The sequence below is a fragment of the Apostichopus japonicus genome, chromosome 14 (genome assembly GCF_037975245.1).
Source record: "Apostichopus japonicus isolate 1M-3 chromosome 14, ASM3797524v1, whole genome shotgun sequence".
Taxonomy (NCBI): Eukaryota; Metazoa; Echinodermata; class Holothuroidea; order Aspidochirotida; family Stichopodidae; genus Apostichopus; species Apostichopus japonicus.
Window position 1 is genome coordinate 9,404,593 of NC_092574.1, and position 26,436 is coordinate 9,431,028.

Sequence of the window (26,436 nt, forward strand, 5' to 3'; positions counted from 1 at the left end):
GCAGCCTTTATGAATGATAGTATAAAAACACTTTTTATCTCATTCAGTTGATTCTGTATCTTCTCTCTGTAATATTTTACACACCTTGTCCTACAGCATATATATCACTTGTACTTTCCAGTCTTGTTCGATAGGTCATATAGATTGGAATTATTATACCGTACGTTACTTAAAATTCATTGCATTTGTTGTAAATGATGGCAGTTAATTGCTGATATCACGAATTCACGAGCAAAAAGTAAAACGGTTGCCGTACGGCATAGAAATTCTCAAAATGATTGATCAAAGAAACATCAACTGGCATGGCCTGATTTTGGAAAAGGTGGCGCTCTACATCAACAGGGCGATATATTAAAAAATACTAGCCTAGCTAGTTAACGTGTATACGTGCCCTTGGAAATGAGCACTTGAAACAACAAGAGAAAATAAACAACAAATTAATAATCGAGGGTCTTTCTACAGACGAGGTTATCATGTTGTCATCTGCACCTGTTGTTACTGTAATGTATTAAGCCTTCTTCTATCTAAAAATAAGGTTTATTGTCGCTGCTGTGTTTATTGTATTATAATTATTTTTACTATTTCTTTTCAATGTTTACTGTGTGGGCTAACAGTAACACTAGTAACAGTAACACAAGTAACAGTAAGTTAGGCCCAATCGATATCGTTACAGTACTTGACAGGGTCCATAAGGTACGGACCGTGTTGCTAAGTATGGCTTAGGCTACATTAGGCCTATATTAAACTAAGGACTAAGGTTACCAATTATGTGAAGCAATATACCTTAACTGATTGCAACTCATTGACATCTAAAATGGTTCTGTGTGTGCAGAATATGCAGGCTTTTGCCTTTGTTTCAACTCAAAGTTATTTTTAGCATTACTAGATAATTAGGCCTAAGTTGAGCCCTAACTGCTACTCGTGTACTAAAGTAGCATGGTGACTTCGAAGTTCGGACACTTAAGACTTAAAACACCCCAAAACTAAATCTTCTGGTATAAATCATTTGAAAATATACTTCATATGGTGGGAGAATTTTGTTATAGTACAATACACGGCCAAACTTTCTTTCCTGCAAACTGTTTTCACGTTGTTTTCCAAGAAGATTCTTCGTGATTGTGGAACTGGTATTTCTTTGCTAGAGTATTGCGAAGTTCGGACACGCAACCCACAGTGTGGCGCTGGTGATAAAATTGGTGGCGCAGTTGCTCTTTCAGTAATTATAACAGACTTCATAGATCTTCGGCATTTTATTGACAAATATGTAAGTAATTTTCTTGCCATTTTGGAGAGAAAATAACTGTAGCTTCGTACTTTTTGGTGAAATTTGACTCTTCCTGTAGATTTTCATGGTGAAATCGTGTATTTCTTAGGGTGTCCGAACTTTCGCAGTATGCCGAACTTCGCAATACTGACTATACTAGTACTAAGTGTTACTGTTAGGTCTAAATGTTTGGCATATTGCCATTGAGACCGAACAAACGTTAGACCTAGTTCTTGACTAGGCCTAAGATTTTTGTAAGAAATGCCCAGTGTTCTATAAAGAGATGTAACTATAGTTGTAGGACCACTTCGGTGATCTCTCCTAGCATCTGGATGCGTGAATGCCCAGTCAACACTTCCAGATCAATCTAATCACACCTTCTCCTAAGTTAGATCCAGTTGCTATCATATTCCTTGAAGTAACCTGAGTATTCAATAGGATCCAAGTCCAAGTCTCATCCTCTTGATGAGCAGAATTCTGTGTACGTGTGTTTTGAGGGGGAGGTTTGTGTGTGTGTGTGGGGGGTTGGAATAATTGATCTTGTGGAGGGTTGTTGATTTTGTGAAGTATTATCCAACAATTTAATTCTTGTTGAAGTTAAAAACCTTTAGACTAGTTGCCTGGGGTAACATTAGGTCTATCTGTGACACTGCAAAGTTAGTGACAGTTTGTTTTTAAGTTTGTGGACCTTTTCAGTTAGCAGCTTTTATTGAACATTGTGTCCTCTCTCTCTCTCTCAAAAAAAAAGCAGGGGGGGGGGGGAAGGGATAACCAGACTTTGATAATTGATAGTGAAATTGATAGTGAGCAGACACTGATGAATTTTTACTGCTGCTAAAGCCTAATTTAGGCATAACCTAACTTAATGTGGCAGAGGTAACAAGAGTGGTTTTAGTTTCACAGTGTCCTATTAATATGTGAAGTAATCATCAGCTGTTTAATTTCACATTGTTTACTTGTGATATTGAAACCTTTTTACTTCTAATGTATGTTCAGCTCTCTTTTCTGGCAATTTTTAATTTCTAATTCACAACCTCAAGGCTTTGTTTGTTTCTGATTTACATTGTGGAAGTCTTTCTTTAGTTTCACTTGTGTTTGAGATTCTTTTATTATTGGAGTGTTTATATCATTTCAGTTGAAGGTGTTCGACCACCGTTGAGGATCATTAACAGTTTGCATCCATATTTTGTTGCATTTTTTATTTTGAATTGTGATCAAGATATCATCAGGAAATGTTAATCAGTATTCTATCTTTTGTTTGTTGCAACAAAATTTCTTTCCAGTCATTTAAATTTTTTACCAAAAAAAGTCATTAAACGTCATTTTGTACATAACCGTATGATTCTATCTAGGCCTATGCTACCACATTTGTTAAAGGTCATGCATTTCGATTGGCTCAAGTCATGAGCATTATGGCTCAATAAAATATTGTAAAGAATAAGTTCTGTCACCCAACAAAGCAAAATGAGAGCAACCTTTTTTTTGGGAGGGGGGGGGGGAGGGGGACAGAATTTGGGCAATGCATGCTGTTCAAAGTTAGTGGCGTGAGCGGGACATTAGGGCCTCTTGGTTGGGGTCAAGTCCCATGAAACTTTTTGCTTTCATAATTTTCAAAACATATATATTACATTCAAATCAGCAATAAGGTTTAGGTCATGGCAAATTTCATTTGGGAGGGGGGTGGGGCACCAGATCCCATGCCCTTACATTTCCAACATCGCTGTACAGAAGACCATCCTTTTCACATTATTGAAACTTTTCGATGAAACTTTACTTCTTGACCAATGTGAATTTTACTAAAATATGTGATAAGAGTTACAATAAGGATTTCCAGAGATATCAGCATACCAGCAAGCTGAAGGTTTCTTTTTGATACTGTTCATTTAATACAGAGGATAGTTTACCCGGAGGAAACCAGCTAGGTCCTTTTTTAATGCAGCAGTCCTATCAATTGCATGATGTTCTTTAAGCTCTGGTGGTACTTTTACTATGGCTGGTTGCACAGAATGCTGAAATGGATATTACGTAGAACCACAGGAAAATGTGAACTTGAGCGAATCTGCTCATCTTACCCAGCAGGAGCAGAAAGAACTCGGGCAGTTGGTAAGTGAAATGCATTCTAAGTCATACAGAACTACCAAAATGTGAAGTTTTGTCAGCGTAAATCGATAGCAGATCTTGAAAGAAGAGTATATCATCTTAACATCCTCTCGAAAGTTGCTGTTCGTTCCTGGATACCACAATTTGAAGTTGATACAGTTTGTACCAAAAGTTCACGGGCCTTACGTATCGACCCTACCAGGATCTTCTTTTCAGATATTAAAAAAGAGTAATGACACAGTTAATTTTAGACTTTTTTTAAATTCTTAAATTTAATTCAGGACAGACAATTCAATTGGATGTCCACCAAACGATGAGTGGCGTAAAATAAGACAGCACATAAGGGGAATAATATGAAAGGAAGCAGGATATGAACTGGCCACAAGAGATCAAAGGGCTGAGGAGATAATTGTGTAACTGAGCACAATAAATGGGAGTTATTTAATAAAAGTTAATGGGGAGTAAGATAAAACATAAGGGAGGATTTGGAAAGAAAATAACATGCTAATGTGGATGGACACAAATTGTGATTAAGAGATGATTTGATGAGGAAGAAGTGTGTTTACTAATTGATAGTAGGAAAACAGGAGCAGAGGAGAAGAAGAAAAATTGTGAAAGACAGTTTGTGCTTGTAGATACCGACCACCCCATCCCCTCCCCCCCCCATCCCGCTTGGCATCAGGTGTGAATTAATTGTTTAGCTTTCTTTCTTTTTCTCTTCAACTCTTTACAGAATATTCTTTAAGCAAGTCTAAATTGGCAGCTCTGAAGATCCTTTTAGTCTCCGACGATCTCAATGCCTCTGATGCAGCCAACAACATTATCACTCTGAAGGGCGTCGACATTACTAGAAACGAAGGGTTAGTTTTCAGTTACCAGGTATAGAATATCACAGTTGTAAACAATTTGAGACACAATGCCAGTGCTTGAAAACAATCTAAAGACAAAAACCAAGTTCTCCCTGGCATTTATTTTGAATCACAACACACAACCATTCAATTACTTGCATACAGGCTTTTGTGGGAGCTGTCCATGAATATTTGCTGATAAATAAGCAGTATTACAGGGCTCATGTTAGATACAGATAATAAGGCCAGTTCTCTCTGACCGACGATTGTTAACCCGACTTAGCATGTGTTTTAAGTTGTGAATCTCCACTGTCAGAAAATGACCAGCGTCCTTTTCTTGTGTGCCACTGGCAAATGGCAAAATCTGTGAGGCATCTAGCAATCTATCATCTAGAAAACAGTCCGAATTCCAAAGGCATGTGATACATTCGTTCTATAATCTTCTCAAAGTTTGGACCACAGGTCTTTTTAAAATTGCTTGATGAGAATGATATAAATGTTTGCCCTCAAGAGTTGTAGAAAAGATTGAACTATTTCTGAATTGTTGTAACCTTAAAGCAACTTTTGCCATGCTTAAAGAGCTATAGAGGTGACAGTGAAGGGACAAGAGTTTTAGATGCTGAAGCTGAAAAACCATTAATTTATGTCTGGCATACAATCTTTGTGAACAAAATTTGCATGTGATGTTCTTTCCTATTCAGCAAAGATATCTTGTTTTATTTCTCGTTTAGTTTTCGTCCAGCCTTGTTGCAGTGTTTGCGTCACATCAGCGGCTACCAGAAGCTTGTATCGGAGGTGACCCGTCTCCAGAAGGAGAAGTATTCAACAGCCATAGACGACCACGAACAACAACTATTAAAGGTAAAACATAGTGATGATTATATTCGTTTCACTTGAAATGTGAAATATATTTCACATCGTAAAGAATGTTTTGCAGTAATTTGTTACCAATTTAAGATGAACATAATTGACACATTTGATCATGGAGACTGGATAGAAAAAAAATTTAAAAAAATGTTCAGCTAAATTAATGATTGTCAAACTGTGGAAATAGAGAAAAATAAAAAGTGAAGAGGGAATAAAAGAGTAAGTATAAGAAAGAATAAAAATAAAAAATAAAAAAGAATAAAAATATAGAAAAATAAAAAACAAGGAGAAAATTCAGTATGAAATATAAGAGTCCTTTTTTGCCAAATATATGGGCATAAATTTATGATGAAAAGCTTGGAATTTTACCATTGATAGAGAATGTGTGATTCACTGCTCTACTGCTCCACTGCTTAAGACAATATGTGTTATAGGGATTATATATGTGAATAGTAACAATGACATCCAAATAGAGGTACTGTTGTTTAGTCTTCTAATTTCACAATTTTTGCAGGATATGACTTTGGTTCCTTATAAAATCTGGTGGATCCCGGGTAAGAAACCTGCTACACATCTTTAAACTTGTGTAGCAATCCGATCATTTTGCATAGCATTTTATGATACGAAAGTCCCAATACCAGATAAATCATTCCCTGTGTCTGGACGGAGCATTTCTTGACTAATTTGTAATTACATGCAGTAACCTGGAATGCTTCAACTTTCCTCTCTAGCTCTGGAGTTTGCTCAAACCTGGAGTGCCGTTAGAAGCAAGAAAGACCAAGCAGTGGGGTGAGCTCGGATTCCAGGGAAACGACCCCGCAACAGACTTTAGAGGAATGGGTGAGCATTTACAACGGTCAGAATTTCATAAACCCCGAAAAAACTAGTCATGGTTGGCTAACTTTAACGTAACCTAGATTCACTCAGGTAGCTTTGAGAGACCCTTTATTATGAATCCCACTACTTACATGTCAGGAATCAGAATTTGTTCATTGTCATGGTTTTCATGCCTATAATGTTCATTGTAACAATGTTTGTGCTCAGCATCAGCAATTGTTGACTTACTCTGGTATTAGCCATGCTTACTCGAAACAAAAGACATTTTTGTTATATCAATTGGTTACCCCACCCCCCCCCCCCTTAGTTTGTTCCTAGACCATGAATGTGACTTTGCTAACCCTTTATTTGCTACTACATCATAGACGAGCTTCTGAAATTTTCTCACATTCATTTTGACTCTATGATATTATCTTGAACAAGGAGATCAAAGTTTAACCGAGATCATTTGTAAAGCAATCGCTTGTTCTCTCCGACCTTGTGGTTTCACTCTATAAAGATGAGGAATTTTTTGGGGACAAAGAGCTTACCTTTCACAATGGCATGTAACTCACTGTTCCACACAGTACATGTATATTCATTACAAAGTGTTTCATACCCGGCAAAGTGTCTTATGAAAGTTAATAGTGCATCGAGGCTTGGTTGCTATGGTTTCCACAGCTCATGTCAAAGTAATAGATTATGTATTATAACATTATAATCCTTTTGTAACTGCAATTCTGTTGATGACTTGTGGAGGTAGTGGGGGGGGGGGGGTTATTGGAGGTTGTAAAACTTCATGATTTATGTTATAATTTCAACCTTGGCATGTGGTTCTCAAGTTTTCTCAGCAATGAAAGCACTCAAGTTTTTAATATAGTTTATAGGTGCATTGAAAGTACCTTTCTTTTAAGTTCACTATTTAAGATCTACCCATGAATTTGATCTCCGATGTGCGGTACTTATTATTTTATGTCGTGGAAATGTACTTTTTATTTCTGGCTATAAAATTCTTTAGGTGTAGTATGACTTGCATGTCTCAATATATTTGCCTAGTCAAGAAAGCTGATAATGTTTGTCCAATAAAGTTCTTTCCTTCTTCCTCTGTATTTTGTCAGGTCTACTTGGTCTCCAAAATTTGGTGTAAGTTCAATTTTCTTCTATATATTTTATTGTCATGACATGCGGCACCATTTTCTTGGTGATCTTGTGATAGAGAAATGTTCAGAAGGAATCGTTGACAAAAATTGACATAACCAGGTTTCTCAGTTGATTGAATTAGGCTTGTGAGTTGTTAATGTTGATGTTGGTGTTGATAATTAGTGGCCTATTAATATCCTTGATGAGACATTGTCATCATTCACTGGCAAACGGTAGGTCTATTGTTGATAACTCTTTGTTGAAAGAACAATAGTCTTGGGTGGTCATCGTGTCCTTCCTCTGGTTAGCTTGTCATCCTTCAAACATTTCACCTAAAGCAGGCAGCACACTGACCGACTGAAGAAGAATAAAATTCGGCAACTTAAACTCACTCTTTGTGAGGTTGGTTTTGATAGTCGTCAATACCCAGAGTAGTATATATTGATACACTGAATGACTGATATAACACAAGCTGAAAGACTTCTATTCATGTTAATGAATCGGTGCTTGTTTAAGTCAAATGCAACATGATTTCCCCTGCGATTGGTCACGTTTGTCAAAACTGTTCAGTTTTAGTCATGAACCGCTGTGAACTGCAGAACCGTTGCCAACATTTTGAGAATGGTTCAGGTTATGCTTCCCGAACCACAGTGTGTAGAAACACACATACAAACTGCCCAACCTTCATCGATTACACAGATTACAATGAGTTGATTTGGGCCAGGTCGCATTCAGTCTGGTAGTTTGCAGCAATCTGAATGAAAGAGTTAAATGAACCTATGAGTGGAATTAGTTTGTAGAGGAGACATGCCTTAATTCCTTCAATCTAAAAACATTTGAGTACATCACAATACATTTATAAACAGTTGATACGTAATTCAAGGCTACAAACTATCGATGTTTAGGTACAGTATGTTTCTTTCGTCTGCAGTAAATAATTTGTGAAGCTCTGAATTTTGTCACTTGTAAACTACTATTATTCCTGTGTAAAAACCAACTGTGCTACATCTTTGCACTAGTATAGCAAGTTGCCCATTTTGGATAGCATTTTGCAATGTATGTATGTATGTATTACATGTATGTATGTATGGGTGTATGTATGTGTGTATGTATACATGTATGTTTGTGAGTCGGATAAATTATTCCCCCATTCTGTGTGTTAATGGTTTGTTGTCTGATGTCATTTAAAATTCCATTAGCTAGTATAAATCTCTTTTCAGTAGCGTAGTCACGATAAGAGGACGAAAGTCCTTCAGAATTCTCAAATGCTCTTTACAAATGCAAAACAAAAAACATGGAAACATATTTCACTTTCTATCCCATTATTTTTTTCCCAGGTTTTTTGCTGAAAACTATAACCGATCTGCCAGAAAAGTGCTTTCAGAATCCTTTCATCCCAAGTTTGGGTGAGTGTGCGATCGAATCGGCCAAACTTGATCCATTATGAGCTGATGATTGCTCTCACCTGGACTTTTAATAGCAAATATGATATTGACACGGCATCAATGAAATTGAAAGTGGAAGGCTTATGTACCTTTAAGTTCCTTTTTCGTTGTTGTTCATTTTTAATTAACTTTGTTAATTTATTATAAATGAAATGTTCTCATATAAAACAAAACCTGCTCTCCCTGTATTGGGTAGAGACGGATGTGATGTTGAGAAAACTCAAGCGGGCTGCATCGATGTATTTCCTGTAAAGGTTGCCTAGCATTACGAACCTTAAATGTTCTGCTTATGATGTATTTCTTGCCCTCAAAACTCCCAGTTAATAGTGTCCTGTAGTGGACTGCCACCACAATACTTAAAGCAATTGGTAGCATGTGTAGTTGAACTTCTCCTCTCTCTCTTACAAATACATCATAACATAACTAGTAACATAATTTGTGACAAAATGGTGCATAAAACCTTGAACAAGTCTAAACTCAAAAATGCAGTTTAAATAGTCGGCCGACAGCAATTGTATAACAAGGGTACCTGAGCAAGGTATAAACTTGACAGATAAAATTGTTGGTCTGCAACACTGGCATATTATGACTGTTTGGAGAGAAAAATCATAATTTTGAAAAAAAATACTAAACCAAGGGGATGAAAAACACAGAAGAGACACAGCTAGTACTAAAGATTGGTCAGGTGACTCTGGTGAATCTGTCATGAAGTGGAATTTGGTTACAAAATGGCTACCAGCTGTTTCCAATCAAAGGTAGTATGTTCCGTTGGGTTGACTCTCTCTCAATCACTGCATTTGTTAGTTATTATTCCAATAATTGAATATTTAGTCATCTTCTCCATGCTGATTATGCACCGTTATCGATCTTTGAGAGGCAGAGCATCTTTCTGTAAATCCCTATCCTCTTCCCCATCATCCCCTTCTAGCCTAACCCACCTATCCACTCCCCCATGCTACTATTGTGTAGTTGAATTAGCCGTTATCATGATTCATCGACTGATATTCCCTCATAAATAGTATCATTTGTGGAAACCACACATTTATTACGTTAATTAAAATGTATTATAATGTCCATTAACAGTTGACATGATTTTTAACTGAAATCTACAGCTTTCAGCTTGGGTGGTTATTTTAAGCTAAATGATATTTGCTTTCTCTTTCGTCTAAAGGTATTCATTTGCTGTGGTTGGCATTAACCTTACTAGCCTCATATTGGAACTCCTTTGCAAGGAACAACTCAAGTCTCATTTTTATAACTCGGTCTCAGGCGAACCTTCTTTGTATCATTTTCACAGAGTTTATTGTGAGTAACACAGCTTATTTCATCTGGGGATACATTTTCTTGAATTAATTTATTTGAGGGTGACTGAGGCATTACATATTAGTTTATGTAAATGCATACAATACATTTTATCGCTGGCTTCATAAGTTCATAAATTCATAAAGGTCTAGCCTTGTATGTAGACAGTTTGACAAATCAGGTGGTGTTTTCATAAATAAACAGCGAGTATTCCAGCCGACACTCTGAACGTAATCTGTCAAGTAACTTGCTTGAGTTATACCATATCCCATATATACCTTTCAGGTTGGGACAATGATTGTAATGCTAATACCACTCTGTACTGTCCTTTCGTAGTATGCCTCACAGCACTCGTACTGACAGTATGAACAGTTCCTAACCTTTATCTGATAGTAACAGGACATTCATACTGCTCATACTGACAGTATGAACAGTTCCTAACTTTTATCTGATAGAAACAGGATATTCATACTGCTCATACTGTCAGTATGAACAGTTCCTAACCTATATCTGATAGTAACAGGACATGCATACTGCTCATACTGTCAGTACAAGTACTTTGAAGCTGGACATGTAAGTATAGTGCGTATAAAAAAATGTCATTTTAGGAGATTTTTTTTTTATTCGGAATATCTTTTGAAAGAGAATAATCTTGTATGCCATGACAGTTTTACACAGGCTATGTTTTTGCCTTCTATTTTTTCCCCCCTCCCTGTGCAGGTCACGTGTTTTGTGAATTCCATGATTTTTGGTTCGCTGAGGAGCCAGAGAGTGTAATGGAATTCAGTAGGATCCTAGAGCTGTACAAGGTTCACCTACTGTCAAGACTGACAACACCAGGAATGAGGTTACACAGTGAATTCTTAGCAGATTGATGCTAACGTGTGAACCAAACACTCTGGTATCTGCAATAGTATGGTAATTGGGAGTTAGTTGTGGCAGCAGCCATGATACATGGAAGATCTCAGGGTTCTGCTCATTAATATGAAATGAATTATCATGATCAAAGTTGATGTTTGTAATCATTCTCTAGTAATACTCTTGGAATAGGTATGACCATTTATATGAAACCGGTGGTTGTTGTAATGCGACCTTAAAGTAGCTTAAGTTTGGCCATGAAGATATATTATGCTTACTTTTGAGCATCAGAAAATCAGTCCTTCTTCCAATGTTGCCCTCAAAAATATGATTCACATCTCAACAAATGACTATGGGATACCTTAGTAATAAGAATAATTATTGTTATTATTATTATGGGATAGTGGGATACCTTATATCAAAATGTGACTTCACTCAATCAAAAAGTGTGGAGAGGATTTTGCAATAATTTACGTAACTAGATTTGCGCTTGCTTCAAGAGTACTCCATCTTATTTATTTCTACACAAAAAGGGCATAATGGATACAATCTTGGTGGCACATTGCAAATAAAAAAAGAAAAGAAAAACTATGGCCTGTCAATAGCATCCCTCAAGAAGGTATAAGCCTCAACTTCAGTCTCAGATAGCACAGTTGCCATGGCCTGAGTTCGGTCACCAGTTTCTATTTCATTCTAGACATGAGTTCTGCTTTATATTCAAATTTAACTAAAAAAACTCTTAACACGTAATAGTTTTGACAGTATTAATGTATTGTGGAGGATAGGGTTACAAATAGGATACACAAGAAGACCATAGCAAAACCTTTATGCACTTTTTTTTTTAACGAAGGAAGTACTTTCAATTTGGTTGGGCAATAACTGTTGTAATTGATCATTACCTTAGCAGCTAGAAACAGCAATGTAATGTATCCTGTATATTTTTGGTATCAAGATAATTTTCTCATTTATGTTTCCCTAGGTGATATATATATGATTGGTATTATATTTTGCATGATGTCATTTGTCAAATATGTTAGGAATTCTTGCTGTCCATGGCTGTTTCCAACATTCCTCTAGGGTTTCTAAGACAGATTTAAATGTTATTAGTTGAAAGAGGAAATTCCACCAACTGTATGGGCTGCTTACATCAGTGAGTAGAAAACAGGATTTGTAGGTCAGAGGTCACTGGTATGAATTCTCCTTCAACCAATAATTTGTTTGCTCTTTCAAAATTTGTTTTCTAATTTGTTGATAACTTGATTATTCAAATCATATAAAGCATCCCACAATATGCTGTTATACCTATAATTTAAACACACATTACATGTGCGTTTAAATTATTGCAAAACAGCTATATTAACGTTTACTTGTTGCAATTATGTAGCCCACGTTAATCACCTCTTCGTGCCAAGCTTGTTTGCTAATATGCCATCATCAGTCATATTTGTGTGAAAAATGAGTACATCATACTTCCGAAATGGCATTGTGATGCATAGCATAATCTCTTCAGTATGCATATCGTAATTCATCCTGTGATATTTTATACATCGTCACAAAGAAAATCGGGACAATTTAGTTTGCCGGAGGGACAGTATGTTTACTTTGCAAAAGTACGGGACAATCCTTTTTAATTAGTATGTATAGTAACACTACATGGTAGAGACTCTGCTTCAGACAATGAGAGTTATGTAGGCAATTAGAGATCCATTTAAAGAACAATAGTACAGTATCCGTATCTTTCAATAATGACAGTAAATCGCTGGACGTATTCAACTAAATATAGAGACCAGGGTCTACTTGCAACATAGTCATCAATTCATATTCTTTTCAAACTAGATTTTAACAGTTGTAATCATTTCTCATATGTATACATCATGGTGGTTGAACACTATTTTATTTATCTTATTAATCTTAGCACTGGTTTTGCCAAGAACAATATAGTTAAGACTTGTACTTACTCTTATACTGGCCTTCAGTCGGTTTTGGAATGCTCTGCGCATAGTTCTACAAGTTTTAATTTCTTCGGTTGACAACAATTGTGTAATTAACAAGTAAATCCAGGGGAAACTGTTTCATACTGGAAAATGTTATAACTTGACAAGGAGCATATATAGGGGTATTCTAGTGAACATTTAATATCTTTTGGTTTGATACATTGTGATTGATGAACAAAATAATGAGTACATTGGTGTATAGAAATATTTTAGGTTTGTAAACTTCAGGAGGAAATATGGTAGAGATTTCTGCAAAACTTATTTTGTTTATAGTGTATGACTATTGTGGATTTATGTCACAGTATAATTTGCACGAATGTTATCGCCTATGTTTTTTGCCAACTGAAATTCATCTTTTAGATATAATTGTATTATAATGTTCTGAAAGTGACTCATTTTGCAATGCTTTATTTGATAAGTCCAAGATAGAAGAGAGTATAATCTTGCTGAGGGAATTATACTTGGTAGACAATCATATAAAAGCATGAATTTTGCATGCTTCTGTACAATCTAAATAACTACCACCCTAAAACATGACACATATCCTTGTTTCAGGTATCATTGTAATCTGATTGGTAACTTCCATCTTGCTAGTCTTTTACTGAAAGTGTGAGTTTTAGATAAGCATTTCCTAGACTGTACTTTGTGAATAAGATTTCATGTGAAACTTTCTTTTTAAATGATTTCAATGTTACTATATGCAATATTCTGATGCTGTATATTGATTTGACGGGAGGGTTGAGCTTGTAATGTAGAATATAGGAGGTACAGCAGAGAGCCCCCACCATGCTCTCCATTTATAAATCGAGCAGATCTCATCTGCATATGAATGGAGCAATTGTTATCTTCGCTGAATAATCCTTGTCTTTCCTTTAATCGTGTTATGCGATTCATACAAACGTAAGGAAAAGTCTTTGAAACTATATCGTATATCCCAGCTTTACAATCTGTGACATATATATTCCAACATACTCATCCTAAACTCAGTTAAGAACTGGTCAAGGTTTGGTGGATCTGGTCCTTCAACCCTCAAAAAGCAAGTTTCACCCTCGTGCTGGCCAAGGTAATTTCAGAACACACATAGGACATAGAAATACCCAAGATTAACAACATATGTAAATTCTGTGGACTTTGTTTACTTTACAGGTATAGGCTGTGTTCAAAGAGGGGTTTTGTTTTTCACTCATAAATTACCTTGCGTATGCATTAACTACCCAGCCTGATGCCTATAAGGAGACGTTAAATGGACAATGCACCCATGGAGTTGTATTTAGTCGAGAAATGATGTACTACACTGATTAATCTGTATTAATATTTTATTAGTTTTTGCCTATTTGTCTCTTCATATCATTCCTTTCTTTATAAGGTGCAAGTGCAACATTTTTTAATTATTTTGTATTTACCTCTTGTTGTGAAAATACAAGTTTACTATAAAAATATGCTTTTGCCTCTTTTTCTCATTATTTTGCATTCCAGGTTGTTTTCATTGTCCGTCAAAAGACAAACACAGGCATGGGGGAATGATAACATTTAATGGAATAGCACGTAGGTACACTTCAGTTCTGAACAATTACAGTAACCATGGAAACAAATGTACTCAATTCCTTCACTTGACTGTTTAGTGTTAAGATAATGATGAAGTCACATTTTGTACCACAAGTAAACTGGGTGCAATGTGAATAGTTACATGTGCAAATTGGCAAACTGCATATCTTTCCTACTTCATTATAACAAATGTTGTTTTTAACATTTATGTAGTTGACCTAATGGCTTTGATTTATTCAATGGGTGAAGAACTGAGCCTGCAAAAACTGGATCCCAAAGGAGTCATATTGGGGAAGTTGGTCACATGTGTTCTGTAGTGTCTTGTAAATGTTGATATTTGCTGTCTTTTACATTACAGTACATATTACCAAAACTAAATAGTAAAAAGTTAACAATATTAAAAGATATCTCAGTTGTTTTTTCTTATGTCAGGATTCTTAGTTTTATGGCAAAAAGATGGTTTTGTTAAATGGTAGATGGCAATGTATCTTCAAAACAAGATATCAGACGAAAAAGGAAGCAAAGGCAGAATTGTGGGTTAACTGTTTTCAACAAAATATTGAATGAACATTTGATTTTCTCATTGAAGTATAACAAGCAGATGGAGTAATGGATATAAACAAAAGTATTCTTACAATCAAAAATCTTTCAGCTAAACTTGTCCTCAAAGATCATCTTCATTACCCTAAAACTTAGGCTGTTTTTGGGGAACAATTGCTGAAAGTTTCCAAAGGTTCATTCTTGTAGGTTTTAACCCTCAAACCTTTCAGAATTGGTAGAGGATCAAGTTGGACAACTACATATTTAATGAGAAAAATGCTTCAGTCAGCCAAGAAGGTGTTAAGAGCTTAAAAAGGAAAAGTGATGGCCATTTTTCAATCTGTTTTGCATGTTTACAATTTACTGATTGCCTTCAGTCCAAAACTGTTCCAAAAAACAAACATATTTGTATCAAATATGATACTTTGCTGATCTTTAGCTGACAGTTCAATTTGAATATATGCTAGAAATGTTGAAAAATTAGCAATTAACTGTTATCAGACCCTCGCAAGATCTGGGGCTCTCCAAGTTAGTTGGACCTTCTCAATGCTCTTCAACAATGTTCAAACCTTGAAACCATTAAGAATTGAACTTTTGAAAACTTTTTTAAGAAAATTTTAAAATGTTAACACCCCAAGGCGATTGCTGAAATCCCAAGGATGTTAACACCCCATGGATTCAGTTCAGTTATTATATATGTACAAAACATACATATATTCATACTAATACCATATGAGCCCTCATAACCACACAAACTCATCTGGTCCACTGATGAGCATTTACTGAAATTTAACAGTGGTTCGATCATCAATCTGTGCGTTTCCATCTTCTCTTTGCTGCATATCCTTATTTTCCTTTAACAGCAACGTTTTCCTTCAATAGTAACAAATTCAACACTAAACCTGTTGGATCTCTGAACTATGCTAAAGTCTGCACCAAAAAATAAAAGGAGAAAAAGACCTGATACTTGTGAACTTATCCAGCACCATGCCAAAAGCAAAATAATTGCTTATATGTTCTCCTAAAGTGTACCCAGAAAACGGTTCCAAGTTTCTGGCGAGAGTTTGATATGAAACCAGTCAATGAGATGGCACTAGAAGGTCGATTGCCTAACATTTTGCTATGTCAACAGAAGTTGTTACTGAATACAAAGGTTTATGGAAATGGTTCAATTTACCTTTGAAAGTAAAAGAAAACGGTGAACTAGTATCACTATAAGTATTAAAGAGCTCTAGTAAGTTTTAAACCTAACATCTGGGCATCCTTATTAAACCAGAAAGCCCCCAGACTTTTGTGATTCCTTGCCACATTTCATATGAGAATATTTAACGTAACACATGCAAACATTTTTTAAATTTTGACCATTGTTGACTACGAGTTCAGTAAGGTGGCAGGTAATATATTTTGTGTCTATTTTCTTTAACTTCGTTCAAAAAGATACCAAATGCCTTGTATCTCTCCATTGAACAGGATGATACGTAACCTCACATGAATCCAAAGATTTCCGTCAAAACGTAAACCATTGCTGTTGATTGCTCGCAGAAAGTGGCTGCAAAGCTATCTTCCATATCTGTAAAAGAGTTTTAAAATTTCAAATTATTAAATATGGAAAATACATAAGTGTTTAATGGATATTCTGGTAGCTGAAGACGAGTATTAACTTTTTTTAATTTAATGATAGTTTGTAAATTATGCATCTGGCAACAGCATGAATGATATCATTAGGGCAATGAAGCTGATAAAAAGAGTTTACTTTTCTTAACAATGCAAATCGCTTTTCAATATCCACAAAGAAAAAAGAAAATTCTTACAAACAAATTGTTTAGTAATGAAAATCTAACTGAAGAGAAAATTTGCAGCTAACCAAACATTGCAAAACTACATCACATTTCATTGGAAAATTAACAGCAAACTCTATAAAAAGGAAAGAACAGCCTTTCACAAACATCTACCTACCGTGGCCCACTTCTTGGAGTGATGATGAAGGTTTCATCTGGTAATATACTTTTCCTTTAAACAACCACATGCTAGGTTTCAACTTACAATGTAGAATGTTTGTCTCTGTCAACTTTTCACATCATCTGCAACAGGAATATCCCTTCTCCATGCATGATATATGTATTTAAATGAAACTTTTTTTCTTTTTCTAATTTGACTTAAAAACAAAGTAAACATAAACACCCTACTGCATTGTTTACTTTTTGTACAAAAGTATTATTTGCAACATCGTGCAGAAAATAATACTGCTATAATACTTTCATTCTTCACATATGAAAATGAAATGCACAGAAACATAATGAATCATTTTTTACATCCAAGTTTTCTCTTTAACACCCTGACAGTTTCTAAAATGTTGTTAAATGCTACTTACTTTTGAAACTCCCATTCCCTGTTATCTAATGGACAGACCTGCCTTGTCTTCAGCCATCTTGAAATGCAGTGGAAATGAAAAGCATGCTAAAAAGAAGGAAAAGTAGGGTAAAGAGGATGAAGTATCAGTTATACAGGACTGAATTTTAAGGCCTTAGATCTGTGGTGTTCAGTATTTTTTAGCTTAGTGAATTTTAAGGCCTTAGATCTGTGGTGTTCAGTATTTTTTAGCTTAGTGATCCCAATTTCACCTTCACCATCCTGGTGACCCCTCAGTGGAGAAGGGGGGGATGTTGTTGTGGCATGGAGAAGGGGTCTACATAGAGGAAGTATCCCCTCCCATTTGAGTAAGCTTTACATGGATAAGGATCCCTAGTTGCAAAATGGTGTTATATTTTGCACCTTTTGAGGTATCGATGTTCAACTTTTTGCCACAAATATCAGTTATTTCTTTCTTCTTCCTGCTGAACATTTTGGCGACCCTCCACACATTTTTGATAACCCTAAAACTTGGAATACTAGGATCCTACAAAAAAATTCTCGACAGAAAACCAAAACTGTTACTTAAGTTGGCCATCATTGTCCAACGATCGAAAGCTACTGCATCTTCAACTCAAATATAAGGGTTTGTTCCTAATGGTGAGAAAAACCAGAATCTATACAAATGCAAAATCAAACTAGTTTCTCTGACTACTGCTTTGATGAGCTGCCGTAAAATAAAAAAAGCAACCCTCAAAGCAATAGTCTGAAAAGAAATTACAATCTAAGATGAAATCTATGAAAGAGATAACATTCAAGAGTTTGCAACCTCTACCAATTTCACAATGTTCACATCAGGTAGGAATTTACTTACATTACAAACACCCCAGGCAACCGTACATTCTTCAGAAGTAGCAGAGGTTTGATTTGCTTGACATTCTATACCTGCGTGAAAACAACAACAAAATACTTTCATGAAATACCTCAAAATTTATGAAGGAGGAACAATTTTCTTTCTATGGGACAGATGTTACTGATACCTACACAGAGGAGCTGTGGTCGATTCAGTCAAAACAGTTTGTGATCGAAAGCCTCATTCTGTGTTCCATAATAAACATTTTGACGAGGTGCTTTTTTGCCAAGAGCACTACCACCTTGATTGAAGAGTGAGCAAATGAAACATCGATATAAAACATGGCATGCCCTGTCTCTGTTTTTTAAGAGACCCACAGTTCACTTTCAAATATTTCTGAGATGCATGAACCAGTACTAAGGACAAAGAAACCAATTGCAAATTAAAATCTAAAGAAAGGCTTGAGGAAAGAGTTAACTTACATTGACATTCTTGAACTCTGATATGAACAGATCAATCCTAACCATTCCTTTTTGAAAATTTTGAAACATATTAGCTTGTTAATTGTTTGAAGAAAGTACTCACATAGGTCCATAATGTGATTTCTACAAATAGCACAGTTGTCGACGACAATATCCCATGCCCAGAGAGCAACAGCATTCCACTGAGAAATAAAACAAACAAGTACTTGATAGTTTCAATTATTCCATAAAGCTGGTGGACAGTCAGAACTCATTCACATATATCTTGAAACTACTTAACATCTACACCAGGCACACAAGACCTCTTCTTCCACAAGATGGAGAAAGGACCGTTTCTGGTGCTCTTATCACTGAACTACTTAAAGTAGTATGCAATACTTTGCTAATATAATACATTCAGACATATATATTTATATGCAGGTAGTATGGTAGGTGGTATTACATTCCTTAAGACCTAAAATGTTGTTCACCCCTGGAACATGAAATTCCACGTATGGAAATTCATTCCTGGTATTAAGTTTGTTCACGTAAATTACTTGAACTCAATTCAATTCACAGTTTTCTCTGTGGAGTGTGGATGATAGGAAAATGTGCAGTTCTTTTGTTCTACATGCAACAATTCCACTATATTCAAAAGCAGTCCCTAATACTTTTAAGCATTTGATACGTATCACTAAGGTCTAACTTGTACCAACCCCAACGTTAGGACCAAGGCATCATCCTTTGTCCGGTAGTAAGATGCCTAGGCCTTGTGGTGTAGGGCTGAATGTAAGAATGAGAGCACCAAAAACATGTATACCTGTATACATACTTCATGCATATCTCTTGTACTTACATTACTACACGCTAGGCTACAAAGTTACTCAAAGTATTTACAAAAACGACCATCCTGGTAACATCACATTCCTTAACACTAACAGATATCACAGGCCTACATATTTTGCTGGTTCCCTGACCGATGAAGAGAATTTTATATTGCTCATTATTGTGTTATCCATCCCATTCCTGCAGTATAAAGAAAAAATAGAATTCACAAAGGTGTTTCTATACGGCCTAATGTTACGTGTTACAGTGTTAGGCGAAATGCCTGACATAGACCATTACTAGAATATGAAAAGGGATAAATTCTTCAAGTAATTGTAGGATATGCCCAATACAAGCTTGTTTGAAACATCGACAATAAACACCTTTTTAACTTCAAATCTTTTCTTTTCACCCTTTGCACTACTTGTACCAGCAATCGCGGAAGGAGGATCCACATCCATTGGCGTAGCGGTTGCCATTCCTTGTATTATTACATAGAATACTAATGTCAGGACTAAACTATTATTACTATGTAAGTTGGGGTTCAGGAGGTTAGGAACGATGTTCAGTATGGAACGCCGAGAGTAAACTTTACGATGGTGTTTGTAAGAACGTGGTGACTTTGTGGTTTGTAAGAACGTGGTTTGTAAGAACGTGGTTTGTAAGAACGATGGTGACTTCTTCAACAATCGCTTTGACTGATGTTGGGTACAAATGGTCTTCATGTGTAAGCCTTACGTGAGTCAGATACGCAATCCTTTCACAATCGTTTACATATTTAACCATGAAACTCGTGCCAAACATTCCTTGCACCAGGCAGTCGTGGCAATCAGCTAGCCAATGTGCGAATTGTATGAGTACCACCCAACATTGAAATATTCAAAAGGAAGTGATGGGCGTTTATCAATCTTTACATAACTAGGGCTGTTATTCAGGCAAGATCAACCGACTCCCTGGGTTTAAGGCATTGAAGACTCGCCCCAAACCGTGTGTGGCCATCTGAAAAAGTTAACTTTCCGTTGCTTGGTAAAATTAATACCTCAAATGGTGCATTCTGAGGCATATATAATTTCTAAATCTTGACTTTTTGTGTGTGGTTGAAAAAGTGATCTACACCCATAGAAATTATTGCCAACAGTTGTCAATTAAAGGATGACTGAAGGCAGAGTTAGTCTTCAAATGCTTACCAGTCAAAACGTCCCTTTACCAAAACGTTCCCGTATCAAAACGTCCCCGCTTATGGTCAAAACGTTCCCGTTGATCAAAACGTCCCAGTTGGTCAAAACGTCACCGTAAGACAAAACGTCCCCATCTATCACATTCATTCACAGTTGTGAATATATATTAATTTTAAGTTTTAATTTGGCTAAGTTAACGGCATGCATTGGATTACAGGCGCTAAATAAATCATGAAGGACTATATCGTTTAGGGCAGAGACGGGAAAGGGGGCTGGGCGCTTTAACCGTATTCCCCCTTCTAGACCATCAAAAAATAAGAAGGCAGAATAAATTCTGGAAAAGGTAGAAAAGTAGGCAAACAATCACCAAAATCAAAAATATAAAGTGTCTTCAGAAAAAAATAAACGTATGTGCTGTAGGAAAATATATATCACTTTCATCCAGCCCGTCTCGCATATTCCAAAAGGAACTTTTTGTACGTAAACCAAAAAAAAAAATCTTTTTTATTCCCTTCCCTTAATATCGTATATATTCATTCAGAAACCAACTCGTGTTTAAAAAATCCTATTACCCTACAGCCCTCTTGCATTCCCTTTTCTATTTATATTATCTTACCTCAGAAAATTATACTCAGAAATGTTTCCGCCCTCATACCCGGCACTTCCCACTCCTAAAAACTGTGTTTTCAACCTAAACTATACTTATCCTTACTCTTTGATTTGAAGTAAAAACATCCACACTTGCATTCCAACTGATTATAAAAGCGGGGACATTTTGACTCACGGAGACGTTTTGACTGCGGGGACGTTTTGGTAAAAAGCGGGGACGTTTTGGTCTTAAAAAAAGCGGGGACGTTTTGGTAAAGGGACGTTTTGACTGGATACCCTTTAAATGTAATAGTCCAAGAATATTTCTTGAGCCAGTGGCAACTGATAGGAGTTCAAAGTTGTGGCGGATTGGTTGCATGGTGGCGGGGTGGGGGGGGGGGGGGTGCTGGGAGAGAAATTCGAACCTTCCCGAGAGTAGGGGCATGAATCTTTAATCACTCAACCGCGCCGCCTTTGCGTACGCAACTGTTTACAGTTATGTTGGTTTTCAAGACTTTCACATTTAACATATGCTTATCTCTACAATGCTCCATTAAGATTAATTGATGATGACATCAGCTCCTCAACTAGAACGTCATATTAACAACAGTCTGAGCACGATTGAATGATTATTCAGCGCCATTTTTCCAGGCTCTATCTTCTTTGGTGACTTTTTTTTTTTTTTATAAAGCAACAGATAGCATAAGGAAGTATCCAACAATACAACATAGGCCGAACACTTGATCTTATTTTCAATTTAAAAATCATCAAGATACAATTATACAGATGATATAAATAATTGTTGCGTTTTTCGCGTTCCAAACTTATACGTTGACTCGAAACTTAGTTTCTGGCACTGTTCAAGCAATCAATGTAGATCTTTGATGTAGCTGACTTCGCATGAAATTAGGGTATCGTATAATCTCCCTTGTAAGTATGAGCGCCATTTGGCCTAAAGCTTTGGTTAAGGTTGCATATCATTTCCTTAGCTTCTGACAGTTATCGTATGGTTACTGATTGGAAGTTAAGCTTTGGTCTACAGACCTTCTACGGCAGCATTCATACATGTACCAATTCGACGAATCGAAATAGCCTAACAATAACACTACCTGTACTGTAGGCTGTAGCCTTGTGCAGGCATCCATTTAAAATGACCTTGAAGGATCACTCCACAGCACAGAATTTCTGTGCTCCATAGCACAGAATTGCCATATCGCACATGCTGACAACACTACGCTTTGCAGCTATTTGACGGTCTCTTGTGCCATCTTAGTCGTAAAGTTGAGTCTCGTCTATCCGACATGCTCTGTCAGTGATTAACCTCCACTATGTATCACGATCTTGCGCAAGGTTTATTGCTTCCTCGAAATTATTAATGTTAACGTCCTTAAATTGAGACTTTATTTTTCCAAGCAAGGTAGTCACGGGCCTGTGTGCTTTTTACGTGCAAAGAAACGGACACGGACCAAAGGTCAACAAAACCAAAAACAATCCCAGTCACGGGCCTTCCTACTGGTTTAGCAGTATGTCTCAATACTTAAAGATACCAAAACAGTGACTCGCGCAAAGGATGCCTATGTAGTACGTTATGGTAATGACGGTTCAAAGAAATCCTGATCTTATCGTCAAAATACCTTTCACATGTGCATACTTTAAGATGTCATGAATGACAATTTATCACTTCATAACCTCAAAAAGAATGCATACATTTACCACAAACATTTAATTTGCTTGGAATGTACAAGGTTTCTGTCGTGTTGCATCGCACTAGATTCTTACTTGGCAATTTCAAATCAGTTAGGCCCATATAGGCCTACTGCACAAACAGCAAGAGCAGACTGTCATCTCATTCCCAACAAATTTTGTTATCACCAGTACTTGAGTTGAGTTCTACTTTCCCATCCTAGCAATAGCCTCTAGAGGCCTAGTTACTACAGTACTAACATAATACAACGTTAACTTTATCGATGCACTAGAAGATGACTTTTTCATGTTTGCTAATACTTAGTAGTTTGTACCAGTAGTTTTTGTCTTAAACTCCAGAAGTTACAAAAAGTGTGAATGGGTTTAAGAATGCTTCGGACAAGCGCTTAAAGCATTGTAATCGGGTCTGATTTTTTGTGTCCTTTTTTTTCCAACTCCTATATGGTCCATGATAGGGACTTGAGTGTCCTTCCTGATCCCTTTTTTTGTACTAAACTAGTACTACTACTACTACAAGTTAACTTGTAGCTAGGTCTATGCTATTGCCTGTCATGTCACTGCCAATGAAATACAAAAGGACAGATGCAGTCTAGCGGTAATGTAATACTGAACGATGAAATCTTCGGTAACATCCTACGAGTTGTATCTTTGTCCAGTTAAATATCAATTTCTTGGCACCTTGAAAACGTTAAACGCGCAGTATGTTTTCAGTAGATGGTACTGACAGTACAGATGGAGCAGCAACAGACTGTTTGAACATGTTAAAAATTTTGCTTTCTTTTCCGCATACATATACCCTTAGATGTGTCTCACAATTCTGTGTATTATTTTTATTTATATATTTTAAGAATATCATACAATCTGGAAAATTAGTTGGACACTTCATTGCCTTATGTTAAGACTCTACGTAAAGAAGTAGTGTTGGTTGAAGTCTTTGCGTGAACTGTTGGTCTTCAATTTATTGCAAGCTACAATCCGGAACTGGCTTCTATGTTTCATTAATTTCTGTGCTCCACAGTAGGAAAATTTTACCAAGCATCGACGATCATTTGATGTGCTCCCAGGTGCTACTCTCATAATATTTAACCCTTTATCAGTTTGTTAAGATAGGTATTCTGTAGACAACAGAACGCCAAGTAGTTACAGGCATTTACAGTTAGTTTGAGAATAATTGCATAGGTTTGGATGATAATGTTGTTGAGATTAACTTTCAGTTTCATAAAAATCTTGATCTGCATGGACCCTGGCTGCTATTCGAACATCTACAGTACTGTCAGAGTCTTATCATATCATACACGCTTGTTTACATGCAAAAACGGCAAGGATCCTTGTGTTGCTAAGGAACGAAAAATCCCATCATCTGCTGTAATTTATGTACAGACCTGATTAGTGTTCCAGCTGCAGTCGACTGTTTGAAAGAAAATACTCAAACTAACAATTTTGGAAATGAAAACTGCGGTTAACATTGGGGACATGTACCACTTAGCTAGACTAGACTAGATGTTTGCTTAGCTTCACAAAAATATGGTAGCTACCTGTATGAAAACATGACATAAGTTGTTGTAGAATGTACAATCAAGGGGTACTACGTATAAGAGTTGAGTCCTACAAGGGAGCATGTCACATGACTCTCCATGGTCGGTCCATTGTTTTGAGCATCTCCTCATTGACATTGTCGGTCCAGGTTAATTTATTCGCTGATTTGTATCTAGGCATATGTAGCTTGAGTAAGGCCTAACAAGAAACTAACAAGAATACCTGAAAAATGACAGGGGCGCAATGCCAGTTTGAGTTAAACATGTGGCTTCCCAAATAGTAGGCCAGTTCTATACCTCATTTAGACCAAACTTTTGATGGTAGCCCTAACTGTTACTGTTAGCTCTTAGGTCCACTGTGTTGCAACTGTTGCAACTGTTGCAACTGTAAATTGTGCAAGCACTGGTACTGTAATAGCATAACGTTACAGTAAGGCCTTCTCCGAAAATATTTTGTTTTTGATACTTTTAGTGGTCTAATGTTATTAATTTACAGGTTTGGGCAAAGTTGAAGTTTATTTCTGTAACTGACAGTCTTAAAATTAATTTATAAATGAAAAGCTAAACATAGAGCCTAGGATAAACTTTTACCTAACCTATCATAGTTGTTGTTCGTAGGATTTGTTAAATACCTGTAAGGGTGATCACTGTAATATTCTTGATAATAAAATTTTACACAAGAGATGATTCAAAGAGGAGTTATTATTGCTTTGACTTCTATATTCAGAGTGTCTCATTACCCACTTCTGACACCATGTAATATTCTTGATGATAATGATACAAGAGATGATTCAAAGAGGAGGTTTTATTGCTTTGACTTCTGTATTCAGAGTGTCTCATTATACACACTCATTGTTCTTAACTACTTCTACTAACATGCGTCATATGTCATATACAAACATTCCTACTGTAAGAGTGACCACAGCCCTAGGCTTCTTAGGGTAGGTTGGTGGTTACAATAACAGGACATATTGTGGTTGCTAAAGGGTGGTGTAAAATACAATAAGTATAGAATGAGTCCAATATGTTACAATCACTCATGCTACTTATCTACCATTGATTATCCAAGCATTTAAATAGTTAAGTGCACAGAGTATCCAATCTTCATAGAAATAAGCATTACATTCTTGTTGTAGGGAACCAGCCTAGCTAACACTCCTCTATAGTATCTGTTCAGACAGGCTATGCCTTACATAATTTACAGACAAAATCTTGGATTGTTACTCTTTGCTGTATGTACAAGTTTTCTACATATCATACATTCACCTGTTATATAGTGTAATAGTATGTAACACCATGTAGTATTGTACTGTAGGTGTACAACTGGTGCTGTTTAGGATTATGGCATATGTTCTACTGTATGCTGTACTGACTCACTGGGTGAGGTTACTGTTAACTTTATGATCATGCGTTATGCTCCCCTTGTATTGTATTACTGTGTGACCTGCCCAGGTTAGGTCACAAGTGTCTAATTAATGTACCTTGTTATAGTACATGTTGATAATATCTAGAATAAACAGAGTTGATCCAGTCTTCAGAGTGTGAACAGATTCTCTTTGCTTCTCTCACTACCCCACTCTACCCCTAACTGTATTAAACTGATCATCATGGAGGTAGGTAGCCTACCACTTCATTTTTCATTGATGAACTTCTAGAGGACTGGACCGCAAGGAGCATTGTCAATGATGAGTGGATCCTGTTATTACACTAAGAGCAACTGTAGAGTACTGTACTCTGCAAAAACGGTGGTCTACGTATTTCATAATCATCTATGATATTATTTTAAGTTATAGTCATTTTGGGGGAAGTTGAGTGTATTATTATTTCCACAGTACAGTGAGTTATCACTTACTGTAGGTCTTTGATTAGTTTATTCAATTAACACAATATATGAATTAGTACATATAGTGGGGGGAGCTTGTTTTGGTATTTAGGACCAAATATGAGTGTAGCTACAGTCTCTGATGAAGTAACAGAATAGAAAAGGTTTTCTGCCAAATTTCTCTGCTGACGTGCAATGGCATGAAAAGAAGTGGGGTTAAAGCCTGAATGCTTTGTAAACAATACTAAATTACAAACAAGAACATGATTGGACTTCATACTCTGTGTGTGGATCCACCTTACAGGAATGTTGTGTCAACACTGGTATGGTCTCACATGAAGGGTGGCCAGGAATCATTGGTTTTACCTAAAATTGGAAAAAAAGGTGAAGAACTCATAAAAA

General features: G+C 36.3%; 3 protein-coding genes across 4 annotated transcripts in view; 2 read left to right on the forward strand and 1 right to left on the reverse strand.

Annotated features, from left to right (window-relative positions):
- The first annotated feature begins 346 nt into the window (after positions 1 to 346).
- Positions 347 to 16,157, forward strand: LOC139979342 (ELMO domain-containing protein 2-like). 2 transcript variants are annotated; one of them, XM_071990033.1, is made up of 9 exons: positions 347 to 500; positions 3,157 to 3,367; positions 4,098 to 4,224; positions 4,944 to 5,073; positions 5,811 to 5,919; positions 7,014 to 7,038; positions 8,373 to 8,441; positions 9,652 to 9,785; positions 10,503 to 16,157. In XM_071990033.1, the coding sequence occupies exons 2-9, from the start codon at positions 3,220 to 3,222 to the stop codon at positions 10,655 to 10,657; spliced, it is 897 nt and encodes a 298-aa protein (XP_071846134.1). In that variant the 5' UTR covers positions 347 to 500; positions 3,157 to 3,219; the 3' UTR covers positions 10,658 to 16,157. The 2 variants fall into 2 exon arrangements, with proteins under 2 accessions (XP_071846134.1, XP_071846135.1); XM_071990034.1 differs by having other exon boundaries at positions 366 to 505.
- Positions 14,711 to 19,750, reverse strand: LOC139979345 (E3 ubiquitin-protein ligase RBX1). Its single transcript, XM_071990037.1, has 5 exons — positions 19,591 to 19,750; positions 18,507 to 18,585; positions 17,943 to 18,013; positions 17,091 to 17,176; positions 14,711 to 16,289 (listed from the first exon to the last, which is right to left on the reverse strand). The coding sequence occupies exons 1-5, from the start codon at positions 19,684 to 19,686 to the stop codon at positions 16,277 to 16,279; spliced, it is 345 nt and encodes a 114-aa protein (XP_071846138.1). The 5' UTR covers positions 19,687 to 19,750; the 3' UTR covers positions 14,711 to 16,276.
- A 2,002-nt stretch (positions 19,751 to 21,752) lies between these two features.
- The window catches only part of LOC139979343 (neuronal membrane glycoprotein M6-a-like), a 34,478-nt gene continuing 29,794 nt past the window's right edge, over positions 21,753 to 26,436 (forward strand). The window contains exon 1 of the mRNA XM_071990035.1: positions 21,753 to 21,903. The gene's annotated coding sequence lies outside the window, so the exon portion shown is untranslated. The remainder of the gene's footprint in view (positions 21,904 to 26,436) is intronic.